The 27,225-nt window shown below is 32.0% G+C and overlaps 1 protein-coding gene and 2 long non-coding RNA genes across 5 annotated transcripts; 2 read left to right on the forward strand and 1 right to left on the reverse strand.

Annotated features, from left to right (window-relative positions):
* The first annotated feature begins 373 nt into the window (after positions 1–373).
* Positions 374–1,854, forward strand: LOC148608629 (uncharacterized). Its single transcript, XR_015914876.1, has 2 exons — positions 374–1,038; positions 1,516–1,854. It is a non-coding gene; the product is annotated as an uncharacterized LOC148608629 (long non-coding RNA).
* On the reverse strand, positions 1,516–25,754 carry LOC148608630 (uncharacterized). The gene is made up of 15 exons (XM_088543622.1): positions 25,433–25,754; positions 19,758–19,800; positions 18,638–18,700; positions 17,654–17,744; positions 17,085–17,165; positions 16,526–16,629; positions 15,899–15,970; positions 14,128–14,262; positions 13,299–13,361; positions 12,513–12,661; positions 11,109–11,171; positions 9,203–9,273; positions 8,780–8,857; positions 7,842–7,935; positions 1,516–7,477 (listed from the first exon to the last, which is right to left on the reverse strand). The coding sequence occupies exons 1-15, from the start codon at positions 25,734–25,736 to the stop codon at positions 6,654–6,656; spliced, it is 2,235 nt and encodes a 744-aa protein (XP_088399748.1). The 5' UTR covers positions 25,737–25,754; the 3' UTR covers positions 1,516–6,653.
* LOC148608631 (uncharacterized) lies at positions 21,245–24,413 on the forward strand. Of its 3 annotated transcripts, XR_015914875.1 has the most exons (3): positions 21,248–21,996; positions 23,113–23,151; positions 23,363–24,413. It is a non-coding gene; the product is annotated as an uncharacterized LOC148608631 (long non-coding RNA). The 3 variants fall into 3 exon arrangements; XR_015914874.1 differs by having other exon boundaries at positions 21,245–21,996; positions 23,113–24,413; XR_015914873.1 differs by lacking the exon at positions 23,113–23,151 and having other exon boundaries at positions 21,247–21,996.
* Positions 25,755–27,225: the final 1,471 nt, after the last annotated feature.

A 27,225-nucleotide genomic window follows, 5' to 3' on the forward strand; every position in this document is an offset into this window, starting at 1 on the left:
CGTAGGCATCACTTAAGGAGGGTAGGCACAGGGACATGCTTACAATATCAAATATGCAGTCCGGTAGTATAGGAGCAAGTCCATGTAGGGAAAGCTATATACAACAACCAAACTTTCTATTCTATGATTTGCATAACAATAGTCTTTCTTGTATGATTCTTTTAATAAGTATCAGTCATTAGTGACAATGACATAAAATGCAATATCATTGATGATTTCACCAGCACTGTAGGTGGTAACCGCACTGACTCTACCTAATCATTTATCTCTGTCAAATTTAAAGACGACCTTGAAGCAATGACCTAGACTACTTATAAGTACCTCGATGACATCAGGAAATGAATAATTATAGAGTTTAATAATAACACCTGAACAATACATAGACAAGTGGTTGTAATCGTTTTACAACCAATTAAATCTTCAATTCAATATTTATCAAAAGCATAAAATTGGCTCAATGTCAAGTGAATTTACCCGTAATCCGAATCCAGGACTTAAGATAGTATTACTCACATATTGGCTTTGTTATATATTTATGACTTATTAAATCTGATATTTTAAAAAAAGAAACGTATATTGTCATGGACCAATAAAGCCAAAACCAAACAAACGGAAGGTTCTATAGATAGGGTATAATGATTACAGGTTTTTGGTCCGTCTGACCTTGTATGGGGTCATGAGACTTTTCTGATAAGTATATCTATTTAATAACCAGCTTAGTGTGTCAAGCACCATTATAAATACGGAAGCCATCAAGTTAGAAGGAACATAAACAACTAAAATGGCGACCAAAACACAAACTACGCAGTTTAGGCGTAGATACATGTCGGAGACTGAGATAGCCATAATACAGTCCCCACTTCCCACGCAGCTTGGGGAGGTGTACCGAAATATTGCCGATACGTACTTCAATGGTACATGTCATAGTAACCAGCCCCAGAAGAGATCTCTGGAACTAATATTTAGTGGAAACTGTAGGACTATGCTTAGAATGATATATCTGTTCTACACGATGACGGAATTTACATGAGGACCAAGGTAAATATATATTTTTATATCAAACTAAATTCATTCAGTAGATGTTGTATTATGTGATCTTGCGCCATATGGGCCGTTCGTTATTTATATCTGATACCATCACTTCTAAAAATGGCACAGCTTTAGAGGGACAAGGAAATTAAAATGTTAAAAATTCGTCCACTTCATTGTTATATACAACATAAACCATCCTCTGTAAGGTTGTAAGGCTGTTTAGTGTATTTTTTTGTAAGCAACTGTAATCTTTATTATAAGGATGGCTGTGATCGATCGATTTAGTTAGTTCGAGTTTTTAATATATATATTAAAAATATATAACGGATTACTTTACAATTTTACTTTTATGTTAGATAAATGTGTAATGCGCACTGAAGTATGTTTTTTGTGCATCGTTGAAGACCGTATGGTGATATGAAGAAGTTTAATTGTTCTTTACTGCAATCATACCACATCTCCAATGTTTATATTATATTGCAGATGCCCCTGGATGTTCTGTAACGATGAAAACTGCCAAATCTACTCAATCCAAACAAATGAAAAATAAATGGTGCGAAAATCGTCGAAAGTGTTCTGCAGGCCACCTCTGAAAGCAGTCGCTATGGTTCTTGATTGAAAAGATGAATGGAGAGGAAAATCGTATTGGATAACGATTATCAAAAAATGACTTTTAAAGAAACTACATGTATCACCGAAGATAATTCAACATGAACGAATGAATATCATTTTATGAATACGTAAAGAGAGACACTCCTGTACAACAGTTAATGACATTGTGTCGCAGTAATTTTACTATAATAAATGTATATTTAAACATTCTGTATTCTGTATTTCTTGAATACTTGTGTGCATTTGTTTAATTCAAAAACAAAAAATATAATTTAAAAATGAGTTTTATGAATCTTACATTCTTTTGCAAAGTATGTCATAACTCTAAACAACTGGAGAAAAAGAAACATTATGAAAATTAACCATAGATAACACTTATATCAACTCCGTGTATATATTCCATTTTCTGTTTATTAATGTACTATGGAGGCTGACAATTATTGTAGTTCTGTCGATAAGTAAAATCCCACTTCAAGACTGCAAGCGTCCGATTTTCACCTTAGTTATCTCGGCTAAGCTTACATTCTTATGGTGTGTAGGAAAATACATGTCTGACCTCAAGGATCTGTTTAGCGGAACTTTAGAATTTCTCAGCGCATGAATTATTTTAGTGGAAATTAGACGTCGTCACTAAAATCTTGCGTTACCTTTGATGGGAAAATTCAAAATCAATTCGCTGCTCCGCTTTACATTTTAAACGAGCCGTTAATGGAAACGGGACAACTTTGTGTGGGTACATCTAACACAACACAGAAACCTTCACATGTGTCTTTTTAAAAACTTCTAGTCGTTTAAATTAATAAACAGCTCTTCAAAGTAGAATACGGCGATAATTCCGCCTTATAAAATGTATCTGTTAGGCAACCACGAGATAATGAAAATAACAGAGAGATAATGTGCAGTCAATTAGCCTTTTTGAATTTTTTAAAACGGTCCATATGTTTCTTTTATTTTTTGATTTTTTTTAATATACTGTCATAAAGTGTAACTATCTTAATCACGATCATGTGAGTCGTACAACAACTACTGACCTAAATTTGACATGAAATCGGAAAATAAACATGACATGGTAAAGTAAATACACAGACCGCTTTAATGTAATTTAAAGACGTGTAAACCCACCAAAACGCAATCCAAGTCATCCCTCTAAAAAATGGTTTGATATCGATTACGCATTTCTGAAAAAAAATATATACATAAAAAATATGACTGCTCGGCTGTTCGGGCAGCAACCATTTGGTTTTCTTGGGGAAAGTGGATTTTCTTTTTAAAGTTAGTTTCCAATCTTTAAAGAAAACAATCATTTGTCTTTAGCAATGTGGAAATAAAATGGTTTGTTTACTCACATCTTTAACTGTATACTTGAAGAAAAAAATGTTTTTGAATTGTCATGGAAAAAATCGTTTTTCGCAAGAAAAAAAACCCCAAATGGTTGCTGTTTTAACACGATCCCTTTAGAAAAACTATGGCGCTATAAATGTCTAAAACGTTATACGTATAACCGAACTAGACGTACATGTACACTTTCTTTAATTACTGCAAATAAATCAATCACGTAAGAATCAATTTAAAAACCGGGAAACCACGGATTTGTTTCAAATCTCATAAGATTTAAAAATAGAATTCTCATGTTCTTGTTAGAGTAGTGAGGCATAGCAACATACATTTAGCATGGTATAGGTATGATTAATACACCTGATCAATAATTAATAAATCTATCGATGGGACACCATTATTCTGGGCCTAGAAATGCACTGTTTAGTCCATGGTAGTAGATCACTTGTGTAGCAGGTACCTTTTTAATATTCCTGGAACCACCCTGGAGTAACAACCATGCACGAAAACAAGTAACGGCGAAATTGTAGTGGTGTATATACATGTACATGTACCAGTTGTTTTTTTTTATAATATCATACTATATACGGTTTTACTTTTGATTTTCAACCCAATGGAACATTGAATTATTTCATAATTGTTCCATAAGGGCACTTGATTTGGAAATAAAATGTGTTATGTTACAAAATTATCAACTACTTGTAAAAGTTTGAATTCCCGTCCACCAATTAGGACGATCCAGAAAACGTGTTGTCCTGTAAATGGTCATGTACATGTATAGATCGTATGTTATTGATAAAAAATACATGTACCTTAACTAGGCCATTTATTATCTTTCTGTCGTTAAAATATTCTCCGTATTAACTATACATGTACCTTAAGATAATACGCAACAAAGCTACAGTAGCTTCCAGCCAATGACTGTCCATGGGTGCGTGTAAGGGATGTAGGGACATGGGAAGGTGTGCTAATAAGATAGGACTAGAACTTGGGAGACTCTACCAACAAGTCGGGGACTTGTTCCATGAACGGTACAAACGGTATAAGCTACAAAAAGGAGGAGATAACCCAAGAAACACTTCTAAGATCAGACGTACGTTAGCAGTGATTAGGTTTTTTCTTCTTCCATCTTACTGGATTTAGAGGTAGGTTTTTTTGTTGTTTCAAGTTAATGTCCCTAAAACTACGGTACAATTAAAAGCCATATGCAGGCCAACCAGACTATAAAGACCTTGTTACTTTCAATGTTTTGTTTTTAAAGATTCACCGATCGGTGAGAATTCAATAACTATTCAGAATAACAATTGTTTATAGGGATTACTCATCCAGGGCCCTGATTAATGTAGCATGCATGTATAAAAGCAGCTACTGTAAGATGGCCAGGCACATGTATGTAGATTCACTTTTTCAAGTAAAAAAACTTCTCCTAATTTTCAGATTGGGATCAACCAGTTAGAAGATGAAGACAGAAACGGATGTGAAATAAAAACTTTACAGACTCAACAAGACCAATACATGTGTTCTTTTCTCACATGCACAGGGAACCAATATAATTGACTGAATATAAAACATCAAAATATAAAAAAGATTTCTTGGTATATGAGACTGTTCCTATACATTGTGACAGGGCAAACAATTTTCTAGTTTAACAAGAAATGTATAAACTTAAATATTTGGTTTGTTTACATAGGTTTTTTTTATTAACAGATTTATAATAAAACAGGCTTAAGTGATATGACATTTTTATTCACTGTTTAAGGTGTCGATTTCCTAAAAGAACTTTATATGATCTTTGACCCAGTCTAATCTTATTCATTAGGTGTCTTCATTGTCAGTCAAGACTTACATATACATGTGTGCAAGTTTAATCAAACTCAGTCCAGCTAATCAACAGTCAAATTGTATAATCATTATTTTTCCAATGAATTAATGTAGAAATGCTAACCTTTGACCTAAAAAACTCGAAGTTTTGTTAAGGTCTAAGTAGAATGTTGTGGAAACCAACCCCCAGGTAACAGGATGGGTCACAATAAATTCTACTGTCTTTTGCTTTGGGTATGGACAGGGTACTAAAACTGTTCCTTACAGCAAGGTGTAAGCTCTTTATCCCCACAATTAAAGGAAGAAGAAGAATGTTTATAATTTTATTATGAATGTTTAAAACTTTCAGTAGAAGTGAAGTGATATAATATGACTGATAAATGTCTGTGTGTGCGATTCCCTACATAAAAAAGTTTTTCTTTAACCAAAAGTCAGTTCCTACACTGTTGTATCAGTATGGTGTGTGATGTAGCTGCCATGTATATAACTAATATAGCATTGTTTGTAGTTTGTAATAAAAAGTTAAAAAGACATACTTCCATTCCTCATGTTTGATACCGTTATATTTCAGCTGTATGTTAACATTAAAGGGAGGCCATAATCAAGATGTTTGTAGATTCTTCTTCTGCTGTAGTAAAATGTTTGTGGTACATGTAAGTGGGGCCACTTAATTCATTATACACAAGAATAGCAAGATACAGTTTTTCACTATCTTCTTTCTTTAGTTTTTATTTCTTCAACTAATTTACCTCTAATGAAGCACAAAATTTAATGATTATTGTTATACTTCACTAAACGAAATCAATATTTTTTTTTTATTTTGATAGTCCACATTATATTATACATGTACTTTAAAACTGATATTCCATTTTTCTTACTGCCTGAAATTTTTCTATCTGGCTACTGCACTGATGCTTAAAATCATTGATAATTTCAATGTCACTGATAGACAGTTATGTCATTTTTGAACATCTCAACAGAACATCATATCTATCAGCTGGCTTATTGTGATGTTTTCTGCCTTGACTTCAAAACTGCCATTACTTTGTACAAAAAGATGAGATTGGGTTTTCAGACTATAGTTTTGGTATCAGAAGTAAAGAATCTACAAATAAACTTGATATGTCCTATTTCTATTTTACCAATTATTCTACAGCCAACCTAAGGATAACAACATGTTTGTTGGGGTTTAACGCCCGAGCAGCAATATTTCAGCTATATTCAGACAATATGGAGAGTATAAGTACCCTGTATCTGTATGCTCTGTTGTGTATGGATGCAGTGGTTGATCCATTTGGGGGTCGACAGGTTGAAACCCTCTCCTTTTGTTGGAAAAATAATTATATTTCAAAACATATTTTGGGTAAGTTGACCAAAAATATCTCAGAACCCCTTATTACACCATCTCTGGATCCATCACTGGGTACTAGTAAGTTTTTATATGTATATGTGATAGGAGGAATGGGTGCCAAGAGAGTTCAACCTCCAGTAAAAAAATATTACTGGTTATCTTGGGAAAAACGTAGCTATTTTACCAATAGGGTATGATGCATTTTACAAAAATCAAACCAGCTCCAGACAGGAATCAAATAGCAGTCCCCTCAGTAAAGGATGACTTACTGGTTACTTAGTAAAGTGTCAGTTTACAAGGCCAGAGGTCCTGTGTTCAATTCCAATCTGTAATGTAGAGAACTATGTAGAGTGTGTCATGCTCTACAGCTATAATATGTAATTCAAATTATAGACATTCTACATGAAGATCAACTTAGACTCTATTGGCACACATTTCTACTAAACTTAGCAGCATTATCCCTTAAAAAATATCATGACCTGTAAAATTATGACCACAAGTTTCACTTTTTCCTTTTAACTCTGCTCCTGATTTTATCAATTAATTTTGACATCTTACTATAACTGCCCGTTGAGTCAGGCAAGTTTTCAAATGGTATATGATCCTCAATTCCTTCTCCAAAACTAGAAGCATCAGGCAACTTTTCCTTGCTAATTGTCCTCATAAAAATAGGTGTACCAAAGTCTTTTGAGATGGACTTATTTTTAGACAGCTCAAATTCATGATTAGATACAGGTGTACCAGGAAGTGAATTAGAAGGACTTCCTGTTCCCAGCTCACCAAATGTCAATATAGAAGTTGTTGATCCCTGGCGAGTTAACTGAGCACTAAACGAGTCCTGAGATGAATCATTAACACTGTCTTCATCTTCCCCTACACTATCAATAACCTGTAAATCTACTTCCTGTGAATCCTCATCCTGAGCAAGTTTACTCTGTATTAGTTCATATTGCTTTTGTAAATCTTCTATTGTTGGAGATTGTGATCGCTCTGATTTAGAGCTTGCTGATGAAAACTGGCGATGAATAGGACTCGGCATGTCTGGTGTAGGGGGCGGAGTCTCTTTGGGTAAAGGAGGCTTACCAGGAGGTGTGTTTTCTGGTAAAGGTGGTTCCCCTGGTAATGCATGCCTTCTTTTTCGGAAAATTTCCTCTGGTGTATGAGGTGGAGTTCCATCAGGTAATGGTGGTTTCCCAGGAGGAGTGTCATAAGGTAAGGGAGGATTTCCAGGTAAGGGGGGACCACCCTTTTTATTGCGTCTCCCTACAGGAGAACTACTGTATGGTTGACGTGATTCACCATTTGTGTGGGATGCTCCTTCTTCATCTGAAATATTTTAAGAAATTATTCCATGAACTCGGCATTTTCATTCATTCAATACAAAATGTGTTTCACAACTATTAATAAAAGGCAGATATCAAAATATTCAAAACCAAACATTTTTTTTTACATTCCCAACTGAAAAACATTACTGAAACAAAATACATACAATGGCTGTATCTTACAATTTAGCACAATACTTGCTTCAGGTTATTACCTTAATGGTCAAAATCTTCATATTTGTAAGAAGAAATAAGCAAAACTCATAGAAAATCTACAAATGTCATTAGAACACACAAGCATCCCCTGTCAGGTAGACGGGGATTTCTTTCTGTCTCAAGTTGAAGCTTCCATTGATGAATCAAGTTACCTTCTAAATCCATATCAGCCCCTTCTATTTCTACTTTCATTCTTTTCTTGACTTGTTCTTCCTCAAACTCTGACTGTCTCTTCTTCATTTCATCCTGCAAATGATAGAATTTTTTGTTTAATAGACCTGTTTACCCTACACTATAACGAACTATAAAATCCTACATTTTGTAATTTTTAACATACTGTATATATAGGTATTGTGGAAAGAGTCAATATCCTGTCAAAGGTCATAGAGTCAACACAGAAACTGCAAAGTTAAACACCTGAATGGTGAGTTTCTAAATAGGGTACATTCTCCTGAATCACTACATGTACCCACTGAAACAATTAGCCTATAAAGTTGAATATCTGGTTCTTAGTTTACATTTTGTTGAGTTCTTGTCGCATGCAGCCACTATTTTCACAACTGACAAAGCCAGTTTAAGATGTGAAGGATACAAATTATAAAGAATGTAAATTAAGAAGTGTTACTTTAATTACATTTTCTATACCTAAATCATGGGATATAACTACAGTATTTGGACTTATCTAACATCTAAATCATGTGAATAATTACTTATGGTTGTTTTAGTAAGTAGGTTTTTCTATATTACTGTTTACATAACATATAGCAATGTATTAATTAGAACTTACAATTTATTAAAAGGGTAACTCTCTTTTGAAGTTTAAATGGGTCTCCAGTATTGTACAATTACAGAGGTTAACATCTTTGTATTACTATCTAAGAGTACTGAATGGATACCAGCTACTATATACCAATTTAATTTATCAATTTAGGATGTTAATCTGATTTCACTTCAAACACTCACTCTAAGAGCCATAATATTCTAGAGAGGCTTAATCACAATAAGTAATTCTCATGGTTATTTCTTGCTCATGAAGGTAAAATAAGTTGGTTTACAATAAACAGAACATAATAAGATTCTATCTATTTACCCTCATCTGTTGTTGTTGGACTAGAGCTGATTTCAGTTGATGTTGCTGCAGTGGAGGAAAGTCAAAGTCACCATGCTCCTGGAATATAAATACCAATCTACTAGTTTATACCATGCCAATAGTAGAGGTGATTCATAGTTAAAAAAAACCTGATGATGTTTAACAATTAACATAGGCTTTACATGTACTTGTATGTTATAATAGTCCTTTCTGTAATCAAATCTAAATTTTTGAGAAAAGAATATACATTCACCTCCAAACCAAATCATGAACCATAACTTTTAACTTTAAAGCGAAAACATCTTTTGTCAAATCTCAAGTTGCATGAAATAATAATAATAATAATGTATAATTTTTTCTGTAACCCCAGAGGCAAAATTTACACCCTAAAATATATGTGAAGTTCTACAATAGAAGACTCACATCAATCATGTCATCTTCAAGTTCTATGGTAAAACCTGGATATTCTATTATTTTATCTGTATCTATCTCAGCTACAATATAAAATAAACTTCTACAACACAGTAATCATTTAATTCATTTCTAATTAAACAAAACAATTATCAAATTCATGACGTCTCTAAAATCTGTAATTCAAAATCAACTGCATTGTTTTTAAAACTATGGGCTGTTCCAGTAAAATATGTGAGGGACAGAGGAATGCACTTTTAATCTTTGTATATGGGTGGGTGTTCACAGCTCTGGTCTCTTGACAAATTAATCATGTTTAATACAAAACATCAATAAATTTTCTACAGATGACTCCCCTGGTGAAAAAGTGCCTTCCACGGGTAACTCATATCTTTCAAATGGAACAGCCCTAAACAATTTTAAAACTAAAGGTGGTTGTAGTTTTAATGAATATGAACCATCTTCATTCTTAACACATCTTATACTCATCCTTCACAGAGTAATCAGAGGAACCAAGATGCCATGGTATATTACAAAACTATTTTTGGAAAAGTTAAAACAAAACTATCACTTTATATCCCCCACCCACTTTGCAAGTGGGGGTATATGACGATGTTATCATCTAAGTCTCAACCCTATCAAAACATAGAGGAAGTGGACCAAATCAATGTAAAGAGGAAGATAATTGTAACAAATCAGTGATTGGTATGTGTAAGTATTGAATATTGAGGGATTTTTGTATTTACTAACAATAGAGACATCACGAATACAACGTAAATATTAAAATAATCATTAAAAAATAAAGGGAAATTTCATGTTATTTTTAGAAATTACAAACATACAACATGTCAGTATTTATTTATATAAGTCAACTATAGTTATGATGAAACTCTAATGTCAACAAAATGTCAAAATTTGGAGTTTGTCAACAATCTAAGGGAAATAACTCTAGAATTAATTGGCAAAAATTCTAAATATGAAACATGCGATGTAATTTTTTGTAAGAGAAACATTGTTTTATTTTTTTTTTACTTCCTTAGGTTATTTTGTGTGACAATGGTACAAACACAGAAGAAAAGTATTAGAACTATTTTCTTAAAGCTTCAAATAAATGACTAATTCCATTGTTTATTTTTATCATAATTTACAAGCTTTATCAAAGTAGGTATTGTGAAATTCACAAAACCAGGGTCAATAACATGTAAGATAATTTTAGAGTTTTACCAACTTTATGTATACATAAAATAAAGATGTTTTTAATCTTTTCCTTTTCCAAACCTTTGTTGTGTGACTTCAATAATAAAAGATTCAGAAAATAAGTTTCAACTACTGACATAATGGAAGTTAACATAATGTTCAAATTTATTAACTGCAATGGTATACTTCTGATCTTAAAATGCTGAGGTTGTATTCTCTTTTTCTTTTTTTTGTGTCTCAATGGTGTACTCTTGAGTTAAATCTACAGAGAAATGACTTACAAGGTTATACCCTTTGTTAATCTACAGAGAAATGACTTACAAGGTTGTACCCTTTGTTAATCTACAGAGAAATGACTTACAAGGTTGTACCCTTTGTTAATCTACAGAGAAATGACTTACTAGGTAGCACATTTTGTTAATCTACAGAGAAATGACTTACGATGTTGTACCCTTTGTTAATCTACAGAGAAATAACTTACAAGGTTGTACCCTTTGTTAATCTACAGAAAAATGACTTACTAGGTAGCACATTTTGTTAATCTACAGAGAAATGACTTTCGAGGTTGTACCCTTTGTTAATCTACAGGGAAATGACTTACAAGGTTGTACCCTTTTTTAATCTATAGAGAAATAACTTACAAGGTTGTATCCTTTGTTAATCTACAGAGAAATGACTTATTAGGTAGCACCTTATGTTAATCTACAGAGAAATGACTTACGAGGCTGTATCCTTTGTTCATTGACTTCACCATCCTCCATACTCTGACCAGCAATGTCTACTTCTGTTAATGTAAAAATGAAAAGCATGTACAAAATTTTTTCAGTAGTAGTTACCACTAGCTTTAAACTTATATTAAATTTGTTGAACTTGTGATGTAGTGCCTACGTGTGACGTATCTGCAGCAATAAAAATACCAGAACAAGACAAATAAACACAGTTTTGATCAAATGAAAGGAAATATTTTATTTCCCTAATGATTAAATTTTACATCATATACATATATCAAGAATAGGTACGGTGTATATGTCAAAGAGACAAAAACCCCAACAGGATGAAAATGTCAGCCAAATGTCACCCATTGGTCTTCAATGAACTATGAGGAAATCCTCACAACACAGGGCAGGCTTGAGCAGGCCCCAGAACATCATAATACACAGGTACAGCAAAAAAGTTGCCTCTATATACTCAAGTAGCATAAAACAATAAACTAAAGGGTGAAAACGAAACAAGACATACATTCCTCCCCCCCAAAAAAAAAATGTAAATCAAGGTATTTAAACATTTTAAGACCCAAAGATCTTAGAATTGAATTTTGGAAATTAATTTTATCTTATCCTAGGTTCAAATACAGCTGTAATTATATCAATGCTGACTTACAGAGATTTGTATTGAACAGTGTTTTTAACTGCACTAAAAGAACAAAGAGATTTTATCAGTACGACTCCCTAATACTGAATAAAATATGAATCAGCACTAGCATCATAAAAAGACACAGACACATCAATATGTGTACCCTTCCCCATTCATAATAATTTTTTTGGTCAACTACCACTCTGTCATGATGCATTCTAATCTGTCACGAAAGCATGCAACAATGACTTGGCATTCTGTATGAAAAAGAAAAGTTGGTTGGCCTATTTCTACTGAGCAAGAGAGATCACGAATGGGCTAGAGCAGTTAGGCAGCAGCAAGGATGGCAGCCAAGGACAGACATAATAGGAGACAGTGTATTTGGTACTTACCGTGAAAGTACTTTTATTCGAGGATGCCAATTTTTGTGGTTTAAGAATAAAATGCAAATTCGTAGATTCTTGAATTTGTTATTTGACAGCTCTATCACAAACTTGAAAGGGAAATTTGTGTTGGGAACAAAATTTTGTGGCATGCCAAAACCACGAATACCACGAAAATTGGTACCCAACAAATAATACTTCCAAAGCATGTGACTGTGAGCAGGTACATGTATATAAGGTGACTATAGCAAGGCATGATCTTATGGTTAAGCTTCATTTAGTCTATTGTTTGATGTTTTTTATTTTATCTTAGAAAACTATGCAAGGTTTCACTTTTTAATGTTTTAAATCTTCATGATTAACAGCATGTAATACAGACAGAGACCTACCTTTACCATGCTTATCAAACATCATCAGTCCTGAGACTTGTTTTTTTGCCTCCTCCAACCATCCTGGAGGGTACCCTAACATCCTCATTCTATAGATGTATATAGGAATCTGTTTAGATGATATCCCTAAAGCTTCTTTTAACTTGTCACTGAAAGAGAGTATGGGTATTATTTTGTCAGATTTGTCTAGAATCTTATTTTCAAACTGAATAGGCTTTTTGTTATTATTTTATTGAAAAGATCATGAAAATGTAAAATGAGGCATCAATAAAAAATTAAAAGGCCAGAGAAAACAAATTATTTTGAGTTGGCTTTATCAAATTTTTTAACTTTTTTTTATGTAAGTGGAACTTTCACAGTTTTGTCTATCATTTATCACTAGGTGTAGTACTAAAACAAATGGTACATCTATATGAATTTAGCTAGCCCTTTCTTCTACCACTTTTCTATCATATTGATCAATTCAATTTACAAAAATGTGTACAAGACAAAACAAGAGAAATTTAATAGTAAACACTCACATCTTGTGCAACAAGGGCAACAGTATGATACAAGTATCATTATAATTCAACATTCTTAGAAATTCAAATTGCAACCCACTGTTAAGAGGTTTCACAGATTTATGTAAAAAAAAAGTCATGTAAGCAAATTTCCATGATCAAACATTATTGAGTGAAGCTATTGCAAAAACATACACAATCATGTTAAAAGTACACTTTTCAGTAAATCAAAAGTATAATAGGTCAAGTATTACATATTCCAGTTATTTCCATTAAATTAACCAACCTGATCTGTCCTGGTTTAAATGAAGCAAATCTTGGATCAACCTCATCTTTATGATATCGTGACCTACAAATTCATAGAAAGAGTAAGTATTCTACTCCAAAGAGTTTCCTATTCAATTATAAACTTCATATTTTTTTCTTGAACTCTCTGTGATGTTTTGTTCTTTAGAAAAATACTGACTAAATTTATGTATGTAAATATGAAGGGCAATAACCATTTTCTTCAATAAATCAGTTTGTATCTGCAACCTGTATTAATTTTCAAACCTTTCCCTCACATATTATTGTATCTTAATTTAAAATGATTGATTTTTCATACAGTATCAAACATTACTCAGTCACTTTCAGACATTTTGATATCCAATAACAAGTCTTATTCTAATACAAAGAAAGATAACTCTAACATTTTATAAAACCATTTTCAGTGTAACAAGATCCTATTTTGTTCTTGGATTCATAAACAAGGTATTATTTGAATTTGGAATTAGTTTTGATTTAAGAAAAAAAGTAATAAAATTCACCCTTACTACAGGGGTTAGTCATGCTGTCATAACTAAGGGGGTTAGTAAGTTTCCTCGACTTTGATATCCAACTAACCATACCCCTTAGCCATGCTGGCATGACTAAACCCCTCAGTAGTATTAAGTTTTACAAATTATTTTCTAAACTCTTAAATTATTCCAATACCTTGTTCACTGAGGATTTTTGTACATTTCTATTTTTAATTTATCCAAATCATCAGCTCATTATGTAATTTTTTAGCCCCTGAACCATACAAGATTTTAAAAGTAAACAAGTTAACATACATGATGAAATGCTCTTGTACATACCCAGTAAGTTTCTGATTCTGTGAACTTTTATCTAAGAACTCTGATTTATTCTTCTTGATTCTTTGGAAATCTTTGGGTTCCTGACATTCTGAGAGTATGTGTTCACCACCACAATTAAAACAGCTTGGCTTTGGCCTAAACAAAAGGAGTAAATATGTAACAACACATATATTCAGAGCAACATACACTTGTATGTGACCATTGATATTGTCATTTTTCAAAACTGCCTCATCCATTTTTTTTATTGGAAAATTTACTGTTACATCATTTTTTTTAATTGAGAGATTTGGAATAACAGTAAAAAAAAATTAATATTTGAGGATAAAATGATTAATTTTAAAAAGCATATCAAGAAAAAGATAAGTCATAAACTTTTAATAACATGTAGTGTAATTTTAAACAGAGACACCATAGCCTACCCTTTAACTATGAAATGGGAAATAGTCTCTTATTTAGGATAATTCTTCAGCATTTTTTTGACAAACTGAGCTTTCATTAGGGAAACCACCTTATATCAGGGATAAATAAACACAAATAATATTATTGGTGGCAACTGATCAAATTTGTCATTTTGGTTCTTGTTCAAGTAAAACACAGTAAAAGACAATTACATCACAACATTTTATGACAGTGTTATATTTTTTAAAAGCTGTACTGTCATGAAACAGAAAAAGTGTGTACCCTGTGTTGTTCTATATAGGAAAACCTTAGAAAAGTACCATCAAAAATTACTTTCTACATGGATCTGATGGAAAAACTTTGTGTCCTTTAGTTATCTTCTTGTTCTTTGAAAGTCATACATAGTTAAAACAAGAGATATGAGAAAAATAGCAATGATTAGATCATGTTCTTATTCCAATAAGTGCATGATTATTGCTTAGAGCAGTTGGCTGGGATGCTAAAAAAGTGCCTCATACAGATAATCTAATGATCTAATTTTAAAACTTAATTTTAAATCTTCAATAGCTGTATCCAAACTGTAAGTAGACAAATCACTCAAGCCACATGTAAGATAGAAAACTATGGCAACAAGCAATAAGTTTTTTTAATTATTGTAAATTTTGATTTATTATACATGTACCAAGCAATAAAAGATAACTGTGTAGTACTAGGAGTTTTGTGTCCAGTTTACAGTTGAAATTGAGTTTACCTGATAAAACATAGCAGAGCCAGATGGACATACACAAAGCTTCAATTAGTCATTGCTGTTTCAATGAATATCATCTAACTTACATGTAGGTGGGAGGGGTAAACTTAATTCTTTAATTCAATTATTCAATTGACCAATTCAGATATTCAACTTCTGTTCTCATAACATTATGCCATCACAGCATACTCTAAAATATGTTCTGACCAATCAGGAATGGCATGAATAAAGGCAATCCAGTAATACTAGACAGTATCTAGATTGGTCCACCAGGGTGCACATGGACACACCTACCTTGACCCTGTTAAACAACTGTATTTCCAAACCCCAACATAATTTGCTTAGTAGTTCAGACAGGCACAGTGAGAATTGTATGCTTGTTATATTAAATATCGCATTAGAGTACTGTAAACATACTAAATTCCTATGGTGTACTAATTTTTTCCTATTTTTGTGGTGGACTGAAAAGCGTGAAAAAAAAGTACCAGCAAAATTGATTTTTAACACTATGTACCAGAAATCATTTTTCTAAACCTGGAAAATTGACACCCACAAATATGGTCACTTGACATAATCCGCAAAAATGTATACATTAATAGTACTTGTTTTGTTTCCAATTCTCACCTTTCAGGTTTCCCCCCTCTGCTAGGTCCATCACCACCATATGGTAAGGGATCAAAGAAACACTGGTCAAATCTGTAGGTTTAGGAAAACTCTTAATACAATCACAGCGACATACATCCTTAAAAAGTTAGACCCTTGTCACAAGCGTTATCACTAATTGCAAAATCAATAAGTATGATGATATCTAATGAGAATTACAATGCTACTCTACAATATTGGATCTTATTACATGTACAATACTTAGAGAATCATTCTACCAAATAAATATTATGGTATATGAATTGCTTTGATCATACATACATTTATATACATTTACCTACATTCTGTATGATTAAATAAACAAAAAAAAATATTCTTTTTGCAGTTCAATTGAGTTCTGTTGCTTCCTCAGCAATCATATTGTAATGAATTGATGTTCAAAATATCAATAATTGTTATGAACCTCATTAACTTTGACAAAAGGTTCATTAATCAATAGATAAAACAATCTATAATTATCTTTGAAATGTTGGCACTTATAAATTTTAAGAAAACAAAATAATTTGATTTTACATTTCTTTCCTGTGGCCTTGTTACTACCAGTATTATGATAAGACAGAAGATCATTATTACCATTAGAAAGGATACTTTGGGACCTCCCAGCTATCTGTCAGGGAGGGATTCAGATTGATTAATGGCCAACCTATTGTATCAATCAGGAAATACTGATGAAACTGTGAACATCCAATTATCTGTAAAATAGAAAAGTGTGAAGAAGAAATTAATGGAGGTGAGACCATTATTTATACATCAGTTAAAAGAACTACTCCTTATCAGGTTCACAAAGGTCTGGACCAAATGTATGGAAATATTTTCAGAGTTAATAACACTTCAATTAAGTGCTGACCAGTAAAATTTCTTTTGGTGCAATAAGAATAGAAACTTTCTCAGACCAAACATCCGATTAAAAATTACAAAGTTTAACACAGAGTTATACACACATCACAGTGTTTCCAAGACTATTGAAATATGCATCTTAAATAACTGTTTACGTGCTGTAGATATAAATTATTTCCTTTTCTAACAGTAATTAATACTATATAACTAGTAATCTTACCATTGTTTCACTGAAAAGCCGCTGTATTTTTAAACAGAGAAAAAAAATCTGAACAAAATAAGTTTTACCAGAATTTTTAGTCATACATACTGCATGAGATTCCCACATGGACTTAGTCCTCTGAGCAGCTGTCAACTTCTCATTAATATCGACACAGGTTAAAGTACTGGGCTAAAAAATGGAAAATACACTAACTGAGAAAATCTTAAATATGGAATCATCAATTTTATAGACCCTTTCTAGTCAACTGTGGGGATGTCAATATTATACTGTCATAAAGCTTGAGGGAGAACAATAGAATTTTCTACACAGAAGTGCATATATATTAACTACATGTATGCTAATCAACTACAATGAAGTTACCATGAAATGATATAATGATATAAAATCCAAAAGTAGGATTTTTACCATGGATACAAAGATTGTAATGATACAAATACCAAACATAATTTTATAAATATCTACACATTTCCAATGCTTCCAAATAAATGAGTTATTTACTGCTTCAGAAAGAAAGGCTGCTAACATTCTTGATTTAAAAAAGAGAATCCACATGTCTCAAAATTCCACTTTAAAAGTGTGAAATGGATTTAACACTTTGAGAATGGTATAAGACAAGAAGTTGTAGATTTTATTTAATTGTCTCAAGATTTGTTTACCTCTAAATCAAGCTGTGGCAGCTGAGATCTGTCAAATGTTTCCTTATATAATAATCCAGACAGGAAGTTCTCTATGTAGGTTCTATACTTCCTGTAAAAAAGTAAATAATGGAATTAAAGCATTACCTACCACGATTTTTTAAGTGTTAATCTACACAGGCAATTTTCATTCACAATAAATTAATGTCAATTTAATGTAAAATTCATGTAAACATTTAAAGTGATATCCATGTTAACATTTTACAATGAACTTAATGTTAATCAAGGTTTAACATGAACTTCACATGAAAAAAATTATTTGTGCAAAAATACTGTGAGAATGTAATGAATAGGTTACCCTCCTAAACGTTATTATGGGAGGAGGGATTAGGACTCCCTAAAACTAGGGCTCTGAACATAATATAAATGTAGGTTAACCTCCTAGGCAACTCTCCTGAAATATGTGTATAACTAAATAAAACATGATACATACACTCTAAAAAGTCTCTTAACATGATAGTCTTATCAGTACACTCTTTAAAACTAGGACTTTTAACATAATAGAATACTCTCTAAAATATAGGATTCTTTACATTTAAAATCCTTACAGAACTGAATGTCTTTCTATGACCATACTGTGAACAACAAAGACACAAGAAGACATTGATGAAATATAGTATCGTTGATATATCATCAACTTCTTAAATTTTTATCAAATGAAATAAATGAAGCACACAGTATATTATGTATAAAAAAAAAACAATTTAATTTTATGATCCAAGAAGAGTTAAAAAAAAATGTATTAAGAATTGATATGGAAAGAACTATATTAAAATATTTGTACACAATTTTGATTACTGTTTCTATTACATTACCATCCCATACTCTTATCATATGAAATATAATGCTGTTTATCAGTATATGTTTCATTTTGTCACACTTAACAGAATATGCATGATAATTTGAACCATGAACTACCATAATCATTAATACTGCTAATTGTACCTTGAAAATTTATTGTTATGGAATATAATCTGACAGGCCGGACTTTCTGTATCAGGCACACATCTGAAATAATCAAACATGTAATATAATTATAAACCAGTCTGAACAGTATGTATACGTAGAGACGAAAGTGTGAGTAGTGTATATGTTATTAAAGACAACAATGTACAACACTATTATACTGTGAAAAGATCAACATAAGTCATTTAATTGGCCTTCAATGAGTGACAGAGTGATGAGAAATTTTGCAAATCCAGAAACAACAAATTTATAGAATTGGACATGACAGTTCACCCTAAACATATAAAAAAAAAACAAAATTCAAAACTGCATATGCAAAGTACAAATGTACATTTAAGCCAGAGTTCCATGATACGACACAAAAGATGCAGGTGTGTTAATGAAATGTACAATTGTACAAGTACATGAACATACATTGTACACATACGTTTGTGCATCTGTACGAAAATATGTATTTGTGCATGTACGTGTATGAGGTCAGTGAAGTTGCATAAATACATTTCCTACATGTAGCAAGAAATACCTTTGAAATATAAATCATGTTCTTTGTACAGATGTTCATCACTAGTACGAAGTATGACATGTGAGCATACAATCTAGATGCAATAGTGAGCTAAAAAAATACCAGTTTATCAGAGCTTTTAGAGTATTTTTTGTTATTTTTATGTTCCTAGTGACTTATTTATATGGTAGATTGAACCTATAACCACAATACTAGAGGCAAATGTGCCACAACAAAACCACAGATAAGGACTTTTAAAGTACTGTGAATCTTCCTTTGTAGACTAAACTATACATTTGTTGCTATTGAGACTTTTGCAGTTACCTATAGAAAATAAGGCCAAGAAAAAAATACATGCGTTTCTGCAAATACACAGTTAAAAACTAGTGTCAGTAGGTTGGCAAAACGTTTTTTTTTCAAAGGTTTTTTACTAGTTAAATGACAAAGACAGTTAAAACTATAATGGTGTTTGTCAAAAATTGCCAAAAAAAACTTATGAAAGGCACAAAAACTTACGGTCAGTAGGGTTACCAGAAACACACATATTCATTTTTTAGCCTAACACCCCACTAAACCATTATAAATACACCTACTTACCTTGTAGAATCAATTAAATTGGCAAACTTCTTAAACTTGCTTCCTGTCTTAAGTCAAGGAAATCATGATAAAAATAAACTTTAAACTAAGACAAACATTTTAGAGGTAAACTATTCATTATGTCAACAATGTTATATTAAAATGATCATCACTTTAATAAAAAATGAAATCTTTGCAATATATTTTCAGTCAGCTAGCAAGAAACAAAAGGCTCCCAGGAGCCTAAATCGCTCACCTGGTTGTATTTTAGCTTTCAAGGGCAATAAATTTAACAAGGAGTTGTCCAACAATTTTGACTCAAGAAGACTTTGGTAGGAATTACCATTAGGATCATTTCTGCAATGGAAAGTTTCTTTCCATGTATCGTAGTTTTCAAAATATTGGCTGAAAACTGTAAAATAAAAACGTCATTTTTCACCTTCCAAAGGCACTAACTCTTCCATGGAGTTGTCAGGCAACTTTGATCCCTATGAGACTTTTGTGGCCTTATAATAAGGATCATTTCAGCAATTGACAAAATTTGGCTTAACTTAACAGTTTTGGAGATATATGAGGAAAACTCCTTTGTTCTATTTTTAGTAATAGCAGCCTTGTTTTTTGACAGATCATAAACATGGGAGCATGGACCAGGTGCACCGGTAGGGTAAGCTTCCTCTGCTTTTCTAGAAACACCCACAGATTTGCTCATAAAAAGTCAAGTCCGGGGTAGACAAACGAGGAAAGGAAAACTATGACCCGTTGAAAAAATCAGTTTTCATGGTGCAGATGGATACACCATAATGATCCATGAGATCATGATGACGACTATAAAATTTCTGTAGTGATGACTTTAACCTTGTTGCAACATAACCCTGTTAGAGTTCTAGCACGATACAAAAAGTCTGCGTAGTTTGGCAAGCTCTGGCATAATGTATAAGTTATAATATGAACACTCCATAAGCAGGTGCTGACGGGATGTTGCCACAGATGAAGGAAAGTTGACAATTTTGAATGAAAAGTCATCATGTTTGTCATAAAGTTTGGTCAATAGTTTTCCTTCACCATCGATTTCTAAGTGTAGGTCAAGATATGAGGTTGACTTCACAGTGTCTGTAGTATCCTTTATCTCAAGTTCTTTGAGGTAGATGCGATGAATCAAATGCCCGAAATTAGGATTGTTTAAAGATAATACGTCATCTATATAGGGGAAACTGAGATCTCGCTAAACAATATTCTTTCTTTCTGATCAGATCAGCCATAAAGTCAGGCTCACAAGAGTGAAGGAAAAGGTCAGCATGAAAGGAGCACAATTGTTCCCATTGGAATGCCGACCGTTTGTTGAAAAGCACGTCCACAACACTGGACAAATATGTTGTGGATAAAACATTCCAGCATGTTGTAAACATCTTCCTCTGTATATTTGGAAGATGATTTGGAATTATTTCTTTCAAAGTATGAGGAATCTCTACCAAGAACTATGAAAAAAATGCATGTTATGTTATTGTTAGGGAGGTCGGTAGTGCGTTTATCGATATTCTTGCGAGAGCAAAATTCTCTATTTTGAGTCAACTTTAACACGTTAGAAAATGGTTAAAAATCCATTGCATGACAATAAAAATATATGTAATTGAAGATGAGACATTTCTCTTTCTAAATATACAACTTTCATTGTTATTGGAGTTGATGGTCATTTGGTACAAACGTTTGAAGTGACGATACTTTGAGAAAAATGGCCGCCTGAAAAACTATGTGTCAAAGATCATACCTATTTCAAAATTCATTCCGCAAGCTATTACTGGACCGATTTTCTTCATTTATGGCTTAAATTTTTGGAAATATCTTCAATTTTGATAATCCGGTTGTCAGGCTAATTTTTTGGTTACAAAACATATTTTTTACGTCATTTTAAGGAAAAACATGTTGAAAAAAAATAGTTTTTGCGTACCCGGAATGCACTGACAGTCGGATTCCGAAAATTTAATCCTTTCTGCGTCCATCCGTAACCCTGGTTTCAGAAGAAAAACAATAATAGCTTGCGGAATCGATTGGATATTAGGGTGGTCAGGGCGTGGTTTTCACAAAAATTAAAGCGGGACCGGTTATCGTTCTTGCTAACCGGATGTTACTGATCCGCCATAGCTTCTGTTAAGATTTTCGAACACTCGTGGATAAATGCCTTTTACCGACTGTTTTCTGGACGGATTTTTGACTGGTGGTGCAGACAACGATGGACCTAGGCCATGGAGGCCAATCACTTACGGTAAGTACCTAAATTATGTCTAATATAAGCCTAATCGCCCTGTTTCCGTAAGGTCAAATTCTAGAATGACCTTTTATCATCTGCAAGCTTAAAAACTATATTCACCTTCTTGGAAGGTCTGATTTTCGTTTGATTCTGCATGAGCTGATTTAAAAAGATTACTCTCATTTAGCATTAGTTGGAATATGTTTCCATAACATTTTTATTAAACGATGAATATGTAATGAGGTAAATTCTCCCAACGTTTGATTGCAATCCATTCAAAATCTTTCGGACTTTATCGACTTTCCTATATTATCGGAAGTCTCTGTATTTTACCTTGATTTTTTTCTATTGGTTGGGAGAATTTGCACATATTGCATTTAATTTCCTTGACAATTCAATTTTAATTTATATGTAGTGCCCAATTTATATGAAACTCACATGTTTAAGCATAAACCTTCTTTATATTTATTTTAACTGTTTTATTTATTCAAAATTATCATATGTAGAAAAAAAATCAACCTTAAATTGCTTCTTCAAATGATACACAACTTTTTTTTCTGGTTTTCATTTTATCAGTTAATATATATTAATTATGATTTTTATTAGAACAATTATCATGTAGCCCTGCTTGTACTTTACTTGATAAATAGAAGTTATTTGATGAGATTTATATATGTGGCAATTGCATATTTTACATATGACCTGCATCTTCTTAAGTTTACTTTATATATTCATGTACAATTTTTAACAGCTAACTTACATATTCATTTTTTAGAGGATTGTAGATGCTCTACTTATTTAATATTCATATACATGTACAATTGCTTGGAAAAGGTTTAAAATCCTAGTAATATACATTATTTATCATTTAATTTTAATTAATTTATGGTTTAATATTTTTTGGCCTTTTTAGGATCACATTGATTGACTCATAATACCAATCTTTTGTTGTATGTATATGAAACATACTTGTACTATGTTTTTTCTTCTAATTATTGATTTATTTCAGAAGAAAGTATTAGTAAGCAGGCTGCCTAAATATTTATTTTATTTTGTCATATAAAAAGTAAACACTGATGTAAATTTTATTATGATTTAGTTTTATTTTCTGTTTGTTTTTCATCATTTTAGTTTCATTTTGTTGAGTTCTGGAGATGTTTTGAATTCATGGTAAGTTAGTTTTTATACTTTGATTTAGTTTAGTAGCTTTATTTATTTTAATAATAAAACTTTTGAGTCTTTTAATTATGGTAACAAATAAGCATTTACATTTGAATCATATATTACTTACAAGAACTGTCGATTAGTTTTGTGTTTAGACTCTGCTTTAAAACTGCCTCACAGTACATATTCATTGAATTCCACTACTTGTTTATTTCAGATGGCCTGAGCAGCATAGTGGGCTATGCTATGAGACGAATATGGGCCGAGTCTGAGGTAGGACCATGTGGGGTACAGTAAGTAGGGTAGTTCCAGACACAACTGAACCCGATAACCTGATTGGTAAGAGAGTTCAACACTTGATAGAAGAACCAGACGGATCACGCAGCGAAATTATTCATATTAAGTTTTTTAACATAACATTAATATAACCGTATAAAACAATCTTCTTGTTTTGAAATGAAGATAATTATTCTGGAAAAGGAAGTTTGGTGTTTTTAACTCCTTGCCACATCTTTTGTCAACCGCTTTGTGAGCAACCAATATCAAATAAAGTTTTACATTTTTTCAGATTGTTAGCAAACCAGATTATGATTTAATAGAAAGTAAACTAACTGTAAGTAAATTGATAAGGTAAATGATGTTAATAGGTGTAATGTCCTTATGTACATAATCTCTTTTGTAGATTTGGCAGACATAGTAGATCCTGGTGAAGAAACCCTTCTGGCCTGAAATGGAAACTTCGAAAAGTTCATTAAACTTAATCAAATGATGATATTTTGTTTATTATCATTTAATGTACATAATAGTACACATGAGGAAACAGCTAGGGCTTCAAAGTTCCATAGTGAAAGGATGCGCATTGGTTCAAGTCAATGTATTCATAAAAATTTTCTCAATTTCTTGGGAAAACAGCATTTGTTTTTGAAATTTTATTCAATTTTAACATAATAATGAGATTATTATTATGTTAAAAGACCCTATTTAAACAAGAAAACATTACAAGACTACATTAGGAATCTTAGAATTGACCAGACCTTGATATAATATTATTTTGCCACTTTTTGCGGCAAAAATGTATGTTTATTTTGATTATCGTCTGGCTTCATTTAAGGTATAGGCCTAACAAATTTTCATCCACATTAAACATTTTATAGCAAAATAAGATGAAAGTATCTTCATGTGATAGCTTAGATTCTAAGCTTTAAAATGGTACCACATAAGTATATGGTAGGTTGATATTTTGATCAATATAAGCATAAATATACGGGTTTTTTTTTAAATCTGAAATTTTCAAAAATGTTCGATTTACCCCCATTTTTCAACATTTGCTTGTTGGTTTTTAAATATAATTCAATTATTTCTTGATAAAAATGTGTTTTTACATATTTAATCACAATAACAATAACTGTCATGTGCTAAAAACTGCTTTTAAATTCAAAATGTCTTTTTTTGTCTGACCTTTCGCCATTTTTTCCACTGAAAATAGCTCTAAAATTTACCCTAAAATGTAAATTTTCGACCTCAAAAAATTTTTTTGAGCTAAAAAACATGATTTTTCAAGTCAAGCAACTTTATTGCCACACAAAACAAGTGACAGAAAAAATTAATTATTTTTTTTGAATTCTTAGTAAGCAAAAATGTATTTTTTTGTTGAAAAAACACATTTAAAAAAAAGGGGGTCTGTCGCAGTGTTTCTGATTCCAATGAAAAACAAATCAGAGGTTTTGACATAATATTTGTTTATTTATTTCTGTTTAATGGATTACTCTTGAAAGAACAGCAAAGTATCAGATTTCTACTACCTTCCAATTTCCAAATATGAATATCCAAAAATGGCATTTTAATTCACGATGCTGTTGACACATAGCAAAAAAAAACTAAGTCCAAAGTGTTTTTTTGCCAATTTTAAAAAAAGTGTAATTTTCTTTGTATCTAAGATACAAGTTTCCTGAATGGCTTAAATCAAAGTATGAAATGGCTTTATTTAAATGATTAAGACACAATGTATGAATTTCTTTACCTGTTTGACTTATGTGGGCCACAGAAGTGCCCAAAATGTGACATTTTTGCCTTCGCAAGAAAAATGACCAAAATTTTGAACTTTAAATTGTAATAACTTTTGAACCCCTTGACCGATTTTAAAAATTTTTGCACCAGTAAGTTACATTTCTTGGGCTCTTTCAAACTAATATAAACTTGTACATTTTCTATATACTTCATATTTTGACTGACCTCCCTATTATTGTTGTTCTACATGTTTTACTGTCTATGAATTTAAGATGGATACGTTCGTGTTGAAGTTTGAATGCTGTAGGTTTGTTTGCATTATGTTCGACGATGTCGTTATCAGCTTTTTCGTCATCAACAGGCACGACAAATCTATTTTCATTTTCAGTTTCACTTTCAGATTGAGATTCTGAATCGGATTCTGAGGATGAATCGTCATCTGAAGCGTCGGTCTTAAACAGAATTTTACTCTTGTCTTCGGTTCCTTCAGATGTTATATCGTATGTTATGAAAGATGCGTTCGATGACCTGTCCTTTTCAAATTCATCAAAGAGCGAGAGATCGCCGAACACGTCGGCAGCCATTTTGAATTTTTTTAATACCGCAGCAAATCTTAAATAATGAAATGTTTAATGAAACAAAATGGTAGTAAATTAATTCAAATGGCCCAAGATAATGTAAAGTAAAATTAAGTTGCTTCTTATTACAAATGAAGACAAAAAGCATTAAAACGCAGATATAAAATACAGGATGAACCTAAATTAACTTCACGTTTTTCGCAAGCGAAACTGATAAGGACAACGCTTGACAATACTCCTCATCAAAGATCGATGTAAATAATTGATCGGAAACTCCATCAACAAACCCTTCAACAGACTGTTACCATCATTTGAGGCCAATTTTGTTTTATTTTTGAACAGGTTAAAATAAAACTTTCGAAAACTTTCTAAAATTGTGTATACACTTCTCAGACAACATACCCCGTTGGACCAACGTTGGCGCATGGTTGGTTCATTGGCATTTAGTTGGCGTTGGCAAGACAACGTTGACCCACCGTGTGTAGTTATGGAAAATATTTTTTCCTGATTTATTTTTACCACATTGGTTTCTATTTGACAAACAAACGGTTCAACATGACGTTTTAAAATTTTTAATATATTTTCATTCTTTAAAAAGACTCATGTTGATTCTACTATATTTAGAATAACCATTGCATTTCATGTTTCTCTCTAAGAACTTGTTTGTAGAAGCTATTTGTACTTCAGAGTACTGCTAGATTTCGATCTAAAAAATTAAATCATGCAACACGAAACCAAAGATGTCATTCTTGAAGTTGACGTAAAATGCGTGTCGATTTCAAGGAAAGTAAAAAAGAAATCAAACCCGGACAAATAAGCAAATAATTGTGTTCAATCTTAACCTAGATACTACGTTTGCCCAACGTCAGCCAAAGTTTGCCCAACTTGTTTTCTAATGGCAATTTTTAGTGTTTAATTTCTCTTCATACGTACGTATTCTATTTGCTACTAAAATATATATACAATTTTTTATTTTTTTTAAATCAAAAAACAAATAGTACAAAAAATACAAAAGCAAGAAATAAATAGTACAGAAAATATATAAAAGCAAACCAGTTGCAAATTATTTCTTCGAAGTTGGCAAAATGTTGGCCCCTAAAAAAAGAAAATAATACATTTTGTAAGGATTTTGTTTAGCTCTTTTCACCAATTTTATTAACTGCATGTTTGATATCAATGTAACAAGTAATCACATCATAATATTTGAATTAAATTACTCAAAAAATTGCAATATTGTGTATTGGTTTCAGATTTGTTGAGATGCTTTAACTAAACTGAGTGTCTGGTTCACTCGAGCATAAGATAGCTCATTCCACAAATGGTAAGCGTTAGCAGATTTTCAATATCTAATATACCAGTCGGAACTACTCGGCCATTTCCGCTACACTAAAAAAATAACCTCGGATGCAGAAAGGAAAATTTCTTCTTGAAAAAATTGCCGGAATGGCAATCATACACGATTCAAAGCAGTTCTAATTAACCACCAGGTGGTGCT

Source organism: Perna viridis, chromosome 9 (assembly GCF_037379345.1).
Source record: "Perna viridis isolate PV_CMFRI_1.1 ecotype Kerala chromosome 9, ASM3737934v1, whole genome shotgun sequence".
NCBI lineage: Eukaryota > Metazoa > Mollusca > Bivalvia > Mytilida > Mytilidae > Perna > Perna viridis.